We start from the raw sequence: 10,949 nt of genomic DNA, 5'->3' as shown, positions 1-10,949 counted from the left end.
GTGAAGAAAGACGGGAACTGGTTCCAAGATTCGCGCTCTTTCAAAATAATAGCAAATCCTCTCGTCAGACAACTCCCAAACACCGTCAACACCCGGAAACGAATTTCATTGGATAAGTTAAATATTATTTAAAAATATGAATTTGATTAAAACCATTTAAACATGGACTAACGTACATTTAAAATATTTTTTTATTATTATGAAGTGACGTCAAAGCCGCTGCTTGAATGGATGCAGGGATTTTCGGGATGAGTTGGACGGAAAGAGGCAGCTCATGTAAACAGCAGCGATGGATGTGACGTTCCTCGATTTTGATTAAGTAACGGATGTGGCCCATTACCCCTGCGCGCGGGGAGTATTTTATTGCGTTCCTCCCCTCTGTTTGACTTTTTTTTTGCACGAGCAAGCTGAAAGGCAGATTTTAGCTAAGCTACCATATAGCCAGAATCCACATCAGCTGCTTTTAGCCATCGGCGTAGCATCAACGTAAGCCAACTCTGGTCTTTGGTGTATCACTTGCGCTGTAAAATTGCGCGTTTTTCTCTGTGTCCTCGGGTATTTCGGCATGGCAGAGGGAATCATGAGCAAAGCAGCCACGATGAGGATTCCCATTAACCGCAATGGAGACACTGGCACACAGCCAGAGGATGACAGCCTGGAGCAGGTCGGTTTATATCTTGTTTGATGGAATGTTGTTTGTTCAGCATCTCTGTGTCACAAAAGTATTCATCACAGTCGTACCTTTACTTCCAAACTCGAGTTATTCCATGACTAATCACATGTCAAATATGTTTTAATCACTGAAACGAATTCAGTTTTTAATTATTGTACTTCTTTGTCAATTTCTTACACATCTTATTTTTCTTTTTAAAACTCTCCCGCCAACTATAGCTTTATGGATGTCATTTCTACCATAGTACATTATATACTCATACATTAGCTTCCTTACTACTGCTAATTAGAACAAAAAATATTGTGGAAACTGGAGTCCACAGTGAATTATCATAAATTCTGTTGTTTGTTTTCTCAGGATTTGCAGCAGGTGATGGTGTCTGGGCCCAACTTGAATGAAACTAGCATCGTTTCAGGTGGTTATGGTGGTCCTGCCGGTGGCATCATTCCAACCAGCACCATCAAAGGTAGTGCCCGCAATAGCATGGATCATTTATTGCCCATCAACAAACCCAGAATATTGTTTTAAATAGCTTTCCGTGACAGCAAGTGATGGCCATAAAACAATTGAGGTTTTATGATGACTCTGATTGAGCGTCACTTTACATGCAGGCTACTGCTTTATGCTACCGTATCTCATAGGGCCTGCCATTCGTTTCAACCCCGAATATTTGGACAGAAGACGTGCTCCCGCGCCTGCATCAGGTGCTTGTGGATTCTGTCGATGTTTCTTAACTTTGACCCATTGAGTTTTCTTTTTTTGGGGGTGGGTGGGGTTGTGAAAACGTTCCTATTTGGACAAAAGGACTTCAATGCAACCTTGCTAGCATGCTTATTTTGGCAGTTGAGTGGAAATATTGAACTATTGAGGGTGAACTAACCAATAATGAGCATTTGTAAGACTGGATTGTTTCGTATGGTCGTCGTAAGACTGGCTGTTCTTGTTTCTGTTTGCATTTCATCTCATTAACTCCCTTCTTCCATCTTTCTTGAGTGCATGTCAAAACAAACAAAAAATGCATGCTGGCGATATCTTCTATTGCTTATACCAACATGACACATTTCACTTTTCGTTATCCCAAGCTTTTCTCACCCATCTTCTACCATCCTCGCCGCCTGGCCCCCCTTCGCCACCCCCACCCATGCCCATGACAGACATCCGCATGAAATCCCGGGCCGCTAGCTTGCCCACCAGCCAGCCGACAACCAGTCGACAAGTGCAGCACGGCCGTGCGCAGCTTTCAGGTATCATCATCGAAGCCTGTCACTCACCATTTACTCATTCACTTGTTGCCGTAATTCACGTGTCCATTGTGAATAACGTGAGTCAACGCTTTATATCTGTGCCCCCCTTTTTTATTTTTCCGGAAAGGCTCCTCAAACCAAAACACCTGCAACGCGGTCGAGGAAATATCCCGTGGCGTGGCAGTGGAGAAGCTGGACAGTGTGAAGAAATGGGGCATCAACACATATAAGGTAAGAGCTGGATATTTTTCGTCACGTTTATTGGATACATTGTGTTTATGCCCAGAGTATATTTTGTTTAATTCTGAATATTTAGAGCAATTTGACACAGTCTTATCTGGATTTCTGTCATGCACTTTTGGAGTCAACCAATCCTCCATGTGGCATCTCAAGTTGCTCCAAAATGCTGCTGCTTGCCTGACCTTTCTGAGCTCAAATCACTTGATTTCAACTCTGAGAGCTCCTTTTCTCGTTTTTCAACCACCTGTCACCTACTCCCCCTGTTAGTGCACCAAGCAGATGTTCTCCGAGCGCTTCGGCCGAGGCTCCCGAACGGTCGACCTGGAACTGGAGGCTCAGATTGACTTGTTGAGAGACACCAAGAGCAAATACGAGAACATCCTCCGGTTGGCCACGGCGCTAACCAGCCACTTCCAGAGCATGGTACAAACGCAGCAGGCTCTCGGTGACACCTTCACTGACCTCAGCCAGAAGTCACCCGAGCTGCAGGTAGCCCACAGGCACAACTCCAGTGTCAAGCTTTTTGTGACCATTCTGAAATCAGCGAAAACATGAAAATGATTTGATTTGGACTCATTTCTTGAAAAGAAGTCCAGCAGAATAAGTTTACACATGACAACAAAACACAATGATACCGACACTCAAAAAAAAAGTAATACCGTATTTTCCAGTGTAAAAGCCTTCATTTTCTTCAAAACATGACCCTCAGCCTTTTCGTCACACGTGGAGAAATGTACATTTATAATAATAATAATAATAGATTTCATTTATAAGCGTCTTACAAAATCTCAAGGTCACTTTACAGTCACAGAATAATCGATGAAAAGGTTTCTTCAGCCGTCATCTGTACTTCTTTGAAGGTGTTGGACGTTTCGCTTCTTATCCAAGAAACTTCCTCAGCTAACTAAAGTCTTACTGGTAGTTTAGGCCCTATATATATATATCCCTACTGTCCAGACATGGCGGTGCCGGACTCTGCTATGATAGGTCCCTGCTCTCACCCAACCCCCAACCCTGGACCACTCCTGTACGACTGAGAGTTTACACAGAAGTCACAGAATAAGTTTTTTTCTGTGGGTGAGCAGAGGCAGCCACATGCGCCAGCGTTCACTCAACCCAGAATAAGTCAAATAGATAGAAAGCTAGCTAGCTATCGATTAGCTATGTGGCCAGCCAGCTGGCTAGCTATTAACTATCTATTAGCTAGCCAATAATAGATAGCTAATCACAGCAGCAAAGTTATGACAGGAAGAGGAAAGGAAAGAAAGACATAGAAAAACAAAATACAGGAGCTGCTGGAAAGGCAGCCACTCTCGCGGCGCCATCTTGAAGTCACAAGCATAATGTGGTGTGCCTAATATCTGGGAAATGTTATATATTTATACAGTGTCTTAAACTCATAACAAAAAGTTACCGGACACTAGGGCAGACAACTCTGAAAAGTTGCCTGCCCAGCCATCCTGCCCCATTCTTCACAACTTGAAACACAATAAGATGACTAATCGCAAAAAAGCCATTGTTGCAAAGTATTAAGGATTGATAATCAGAATATATAATAGAACACTTTAAAATTAAGTAATTGATGTACCTACCACAAATGCTTCTATGCTTAATTGATGGTAAATATCCCTTGCTGGTGATTTTGCTCCAGTTGTCGTTTGCCCATACACTGTTTGGCATGTTGCACAATGCAATGTTTGCGTTGCGTCGTCTGCTAAAAGCCCCGTGAACTCTTTCCATGATGCTTTTAATGTACGTTAACGTATTGTAGCATCATAAATTTTCTTAGCATCTTTTGAATCTTCTGAGGCTGAGGTTTTGGCTTGATTCCTAACCACTTATTTTTCTTTTGTTCTCTGTACGTCTACTTTGGAAAATGATATGCAAATGCAGCCGGAAGCACAAAGTTATTCGATGCAGGCTTCTGATTGGCTTACGAGTATGCAAATTGCCAAACATTTTTTTTTTAAAAAGATGTCGGCCACCAGGGTGGAGACGTTCTGTAAGTTGTACGCCCGACGTAAAAGTTCCATGCCACGGGCGTCTGGGCAGATGTTATTTCAGACACTGATTTATATCGTACGTGTGATATTTGGGAAATTGTTTTCATTCATAGAAGGTGTGCCTTATACTCTGGTGCGCCTTATGTATGCAAAACGTTTGAAAATACACCATTCATGTGGTGTGCGTCTTGTACTCCGGTACGCCTTGTACGTGGGAAAATACGGTCAATAAAACCAAAACAAGAATGGCCATAATGCACAAAACAAAAAACAATCAACGTAATAACAATCGCATTTTGCTCCATCAAGATCTAATCCCTGAATGTCCATGTTATATTTAACTCCGATATAAAAATGTATTCATCTCTTTTGTGAATCGATGTGCACTTTTGTCTCCAACCCTCCTGTCAGGATGAATTTGGGTATAATGCGGAAACTCAAAAGCTATTGTGCAAGAACGGTGAATCCCTGCTGGGCGCCATCAACTTCTTTGTGTCCAGCATCGACACTTTGGTCAATAAAACCATGGAGGACACCCTGATGACCATCAAGCACTATGAAAATGCAAGGTAACCCAAATTGTGGTTTGGGGTTCCTCTTGTGTGGGTTTTCTGTTTTCTGTCCATTATCTGTTGTTTTCGTCCCTGTGCGCCCGATCAGGTTGCAGTTTGACGCCTACCGGTCCGATTTGGAGGAGCTGAGTTTGGGGCCGAGGGATAGCGCCGCCATGGTCCGCATCGACATGGCCCAGCATGACTACCAAGTGCACCGGGACAAATACGAACGACTGCGCAGCGACGTCACCATCAAGCTCAAGTTCTTGGAGGAGAACAAGGTTTGCTGCTTTTGTAGTTGTATGGCATCGATGTGCCACCAGGGGGTGCCATACCATTGAATGGGATTTTTCATTGATTTATTTTCTTAGTCACAATTTGTCTTAAAGTATTTGCCGGATTTTATTACACTGACAGAATGTCAATCTATATTTTTACCAGAATGTTAAAAAAATTGACAGAATGTCAATCTATATTTTTACCCTTGTGTAAGCAAAATAAATAAAATAATAATTGTGCCAGCGCCGTCGAGTATGTTGACCGTTGGACGTCATGTTTTTGACTGCGTCTGCTGTGTCGCAGGTGAAAGTGATGCACAAGCAGCTGCTGCTGTTCCACAACGCCATATCAGCCTACTTTGCCGGTAACCAGCAGCAGTTAGAACAAACTCTGGTGCAGTTTAACGTCAAATTGAAGCCTCCCGGTGCTGACAAGCCGTCCTGGCTGGAGGAACAGTGACAGGTGTTCTCTGGTGGGATCAACATTGAATATTAAAATAAGAAAATATTAATCATGTTTTTTTTTAATTCTGACTTGTTTACGGTACGTACAGTGATACCTCGGCTAACGAATGCTTTAGCTAATGAACATTTGGCCTTACGAACGTTAAATTCGCGAGAATATAATCTTGGCATACACACTATTTTTCGGGAAACACACGCAGAACCACGATGAGTGATGTGTCATTTGCAAACAAGCCGGTTCTTGAAGCTGGATTTCTGAAGTGAACGAAGAGAGCTGGGTCCTAACAAGGAGCAAGAAATGGCAGCCAACTTTTTTGTCCTCTATTCCCAGCCCCCAGTCTTCAAGTCAAGATCCGTGGTAGAAGAGGGAGGGAGAATTACAGAAACAGAAGTACACTCTGAGTCTCACATGAAAGAGGAAAGGGAGACGACAGTGCTTGATGGCACTCCAAAGAAAAAACAAAAGTGAAAAGGTGAGAAAATGGATAGAAGACACAGTGAAATTTGGACTCGTTTCTACTTTACTGATAGTTCAAAGGCAGAGTGTAGACTGCAAGGTTAAAATATCCCATCAATCAGGCTCCACAAATAACCTGCACAAGCCATCGGTATAATTTGAAGAGAACTTACAAGCAAAGGAACCAGGTATTAATGAAGTTTCTAGTGTGTTTGCCTGCATCTGTTGCTGTTGCAATATCACAACTTCTAAGATGTACAACCCAGAGCTCCTTGATACACTTTATGCAAAAAGCTATCCATTCCATCAAGCCATCAACGGCCTTCACAAAGATAAATAAAATGACTTTATTCTATAGTACGATTTATTTATTTAATTACAATAGCATAGCACATTTATTATACATAAAATAAGGTATATTTTGTGTAGTTTTAAGGCTTATTTAGAAGAAAATAATGTTTTTTTTTAAATTGATTCTTTTTTACAGACAGTGTTTTTTAGGTGTTCAATTACCTGACATGTTTCGACGTATACTTCCGCTTTCCTTAGAGTGTCCTCTGTGACACTCCGACGAAATACTGTCTGTAAGACAAGAATCTGTTTTAAATTAGATATCAAGTAGACAGGATGAACTTATTATAACTATTAAGAAAATTATGTTTTATGGGTACATGGGAACGGATTATTCTCATTTTAATGATTTCCTATGGGAAATTAACAATTGAAATACACACTTTTCACCTTACACACACTTTCTGGTAACCAATTAAGTTCGTAAGCCAAGGGATCACTGTATTACATTTTTGTTCATATGTGAAAGTAAAACTAGGCATCTTCTTCCACTAAGTTAGTTCATGACTTTTTGTAGAGCGTCCTCTCATTCAAAGTCACCCTGAGCCTCTCCGATTTCAGTTTGGACTGTCCCAATGTGGTCTTGGTCGGGCGTGTCAACGGTCATTCAAGATCTCCGTGGATGAATAACTTTGAGGACCAAAGAATCACTGTATATTATTTATATACATATTGTTTAGCCACACACTAATCTTTGATGGCCCTATTATTTCTATGTATATAAGAACATGTAAAGTATAGTCTTTTTTTAGCAGACATAGCTGTTGGCCATTCATTATTTTCTTGTTGTCTTTTGAGATTTTTTAGAACATCAGATGAGAGTTTGGAAGTGAACTGTGTTATGTTGTGTATATCATTCTGGTCCGAGCAATACAGTGCAATGTTCCTCTCAAAATTGCAACCATTCTTCATTTTTTAATTTAATCTCAAAAGAAGACCTCCTAGAAGAGGTACAGAATGTCCCCCTTTTTGGGAGGGGTTCATTTCCAATGGTTCTTTCTGGACAAACATCAGAATCAGAATCAGAATCATCTTTATTGCCAAGTATGTAGGACACACAAGGAATTTGTTTCCGGTAGAACATGCTGCACTAGTATCGTTGTCAAAAAAACTGCTAAGTGGCACTATACAGTTCCATTTTGGCTACTGTTGAAAGAGTTCAAAGAGTTAATGGCTTGGGGTAAGAAGCTGTTTAAATGTCTGCTGGATTTGGTGCGCATGGATCGGTAGCGCCTGCCTGAGGGGAGTAGCTGGAAAAGGTGGTGGGCAGGGTGCGGAGGGTCCAGTAGGATTTTCCGCGCCCTAGTTTGGATTCTTGCAGTGTGCAAGTCCTCGAGAGTGGGTAGGGCGGTGCCAATGATTTTTTCCGCCGTCCTAACTGTCCGTTGAAGTCGGATTTTGTCCATTTTTGTGGCGGCCCCGAACCAAACGGTGATGGAACATTTGTCTAATTGCTCCAAAATTTGGCGTACTTTTGTGCGAAGGATGACACAAAGTGGGTGAGATCTTTCATGAATTGTGTCTAGGCAGGAAAACGTTATTGACTGCGATTGTGATTCAAAGACACCATTTTGTGTTCAATTTCCTTCCCCCAAAATTTCTAAAGTGTTCTATTGCCACGCAACGGTATAGTCGAAAGTCGGATGAGACCAAATTTTGCATTGCATATATCTTCCTCATTGTATTTGGACAGAGCATGTTTGACGAATCACCATCGCGGGACTCTTACTTTACCAGCTCAGCTTTGCAATTAAGGTCTCGGCATCGCGTCCCTAAGCATTTTCACAGGCCAGAAGCATCGACACACAATAACCGCTTCAATTTCCATTCGCTTTATGATAGAACTGGCTCAATTGTCGTCTTATAAGATGAGGCGCAACATTTATATATTTATGTATTTATTGACTCGATCTCTCTTGGCTAGTGTACAGTCTTTCAGCTTGTGCTTTGGGTACCCGCCAAGCTCATTCAGAACGTGATAACCAGTCCTGTATACAGATTTTTATCAAGGAGTTTCAGGTTACAATTCAGTTAAATCAGAGGTGTCCAAACCTTTTGCAAAGGGGGCCAGTGTTAGTTTTTAGTGTTTAGTGTGTTAAAAATGTAGGCATGACAACTTTGGCGGACGTTCTTTACATATAACAGCAATTAAATTAAATACATTTCAGCGAGCCTTTCTGTGTTTCACATTTCCTTATTTATTTTATTTTAATTTCAGCTTTCTTAACTAATTCGCTGCCATTCCCGAATTTATTTGGGAATTGAAAAGTGTGACGTGGAGCGCCATTCCCTCATTTGTTCGTGTTTCATTTTTTCATGCAGAGGGTGCCGATAAAGCGCTGGTCAGACATCTAGCAATGTTTTTTTTCCTTCCACGAGGGGGCAGCATTTGCTTTTTGTCCATGTTAGCGCTTTGGTCCAGCTTCAGCTGTTGTTAAACCACTATATAAATCAATATGTATGTATTGTATTATGTTTTGTACAGCTGCCCCCATTTTAAGCTCATCTAACTACAGACCCACATAACTTCGGAATTAAATAGTTTCATCTGATGAAGGAAGAGAGTCTAAGGTTTCTTACGCTGAATTGAATAATGTCATCCTAAAACTCAATATTCTGTGGGTCCTGCAATTTGAGTGAAAATGACAAAAACCCTGACACTGTAGTGGACATATTTTTGCACATCGTCTGGAAGTGAATGAATTAATACAATATGAGTACTCGCTGGCAAGCAAGTGTTTTGGTTCATTTGAAACATGTATATCAAAAGTTTAATTGGCACTGAAAATTGAAATAGAATATTCACTGAACTTCACTTTTTTTAAACACTTTCATTAACTTTTTTGGAACAGTAGAATGGAGTACATGAATTGTTCTTTGGTTGATTGTAGCCATTTTAGAAAATTGGGGGGCTCATTCAGTCAATTAATCATTTTCTAATTTGCTGTTCTTAATATAGCCTCTTGATGGCAGCACTTGGCACATGCAGATAACAGCACTACTGCCAAATACGTCTGTGTAAGCTCTCAGTCGTACAGGAGTGGTCCATCGATGAGACCACTCCTGTACGACTGAGAGCTTACACAGACGCATCGATGAGAAGGTTTCTTCAGCCGTCATCTGTACAAAAGTGAAGGTTTCGGACGTTTCGCCTCCTATCCAAGAGGCTTCGTCAGCGAACTAAAGTCGTATTGGCCCCATTTATATATATAAAAATGACTTTGACACCCCTGGTTTACACTATTTATATTTCTTTGAACGGTAGTAGTTACGACTATTTTTCATCTAGTTTATCAGAACTGAATTGTTGAAATCTCTATGATGATGACAGATGGCATTTCTGCAGACGTTTAAAGGACAACATACACCATTTTTTTGTTTCCTAACTGACATCAGAAAAACGTTTTCTAGCATCTAAAATACCCAAAACACGCAGGCTGATATTTTTATTCAAATGAAAAACACCAAGAAAAATGACTTAAAGTGTCCAAAAAAGACTTCAAAATGAAACCGGAAATGGCCAGTTTCAGATGGTCCCGCCCCCTTGTTCGTGATGTCACGCCAAGACATATTGCCTTGCTCGAGAATCAAAACAATGGCTTCAGATTCGGAGAAGATGTTTTCTTGTTACTCATCCAGTTAAGAATATGATTCAAATAGTTATGAGGAGGAAAGCATAAATGTTTGCAATCGGTTAAAGGAGTCCTCCCATATCAATTCGAGCCGTCAATGACAGCAATGCAGCACTCAGAAATTGCAGAAGATGGCGCCCAAGCTCCGTTGGAAATGGGCTGATTTGTCTGCTGGGAATTTGTGTCGTGTTATTTGTGTTTTCCTTCTAATTTCGCCATCAACACAAAGTTTTCAGACCAAACAAAATACCGCAAAATGCATTGTGTGTCGCTTTCTCGGTCAGTGTCGTTCCAAACGTGACGTCACGTGGGGATCGTCATCAACTCGAAAACAAGACTTCCTGAATATTCAGCGCGAGTCTTAAAACGTAAAAATATAGCTATACGCGGTGGAATCTTTGTAAAATACGCTCAGTAGAAGTCATTTGAAGTAATTTTCCAAATTATGGACACAACTTGTCCGGAGGCGTTCGGTTGCCCTTTAAATCAGGCCAAATCTTGACTTTGCCCCCCCCCCCCCAAAAAAAAAAAAAAAAAAAAAAAAACAAGCGATTCTAAACGAGCAGCTCATTTGCATTGAGGTGGATGATGACCCCAAAGATCCCATCTTCACTGTCTCCTTGCTTGAATACTCACCCGCAGATGAAAGACTTAGTTTTCAATCACTGTGTGCTTACATGTTTGTGTGTGTGTGTGTGTGTGTGTGTGTGTGTGTGTGTGTGTGTGTGTGTGTGTGTGTGTGTGTGTGTGTGTGTGTGTGTGTGTGTGTGTGTGTGTGTGTGTGTGTGTGTGTGCGTGCGTGTGTGTGTGTGTGCGTGTGCGTGTGTGTGTGTGTGTGTGTGTGTGTGTGTGTGTGTGTGTGTGTGTGTGTGCGCACGCTCGCCTTGAAAACAAATCAATATTCATCTCTATCTCCCAAGCACACCTCATCACGTTGCTTGAGTCCATAAATCCAGCAGCGCTCACAGTCCAACCACTTGCTCAACAAGTAAGCGAGGTCCAGCAGGCATCCCAGAGGCGCTCCTTCCGGGTAGGTGAGCTCACGCTCCCTC

The 10,949-nt window shown here is 41.5% G+C and overlaps 1 protein-coding gene across 9 annotated transcripts; it reads left to right on the top strand.

Moving 5' to 3' along the window:
- The first annotated feature begins 222 nt into the window (after positions 1–222).
- On the top strand, positions 223–10,949 carry LOC148888050 (arfaptin-2-like). Of its 9 annotated transcripts, none has more exons than XM_089013697.1 (10): positions 223–664; positions 1,031–1,139; positions 1,315–1,377; positions 1,756–1,917; positions 2,045–2,148; positions 2,425–2,646; positions 4,572–4,729; positions 4,821–4,995; positions 5,297–5,465; positions 10,818–10,949. In XM_089013697.1, exons 1-9 carry the CDS (start codon positions 566–568, stop codon positions 5,450–5,452), a joined length of 1,248 nt encoding a protein of 415 aa, XP_088869823.1. In that variant the 5' UTR covers positions 223–565; the 3' UTR covers positions 5,453–5,465; positions 10,818–10,949. The 9 variants fall into 9 exon arrangements, with proteins under 9 accessions (XP_088869823.1, XP_088869824.1, XP_088869822.1 ...); XM_089013698.1 differs by lacking the exon at positions 10,818–10,949 and adding an exon at positions 6,827–8,460; XM_089013696.1 differs by lacking the exon at positions 10,818–10,949 and adding an exon at positions 5,789–5,902.

The sequence above is a fragment of the Hippocampus bargibanti genome, linkage group LG14 (assembly GCF_051943395.1).
Source record: "Hippocampus bargibanti isolate YZ-2025 linkage group LG14, ASM5194339v1, whole genome shotgun sequence".
NCBI classification, from domain to species: Eukaryota; Metazoa; Chordata; class Actinopteri; order Syngnathiformes; family Syngnathidae; genus Hippocampus; species Hippocampus bargibanti.
Note: the sequence above shows the minus strand (reverse complement) of the source record. Positions and strands in the feature narration are given on the sequence as shown.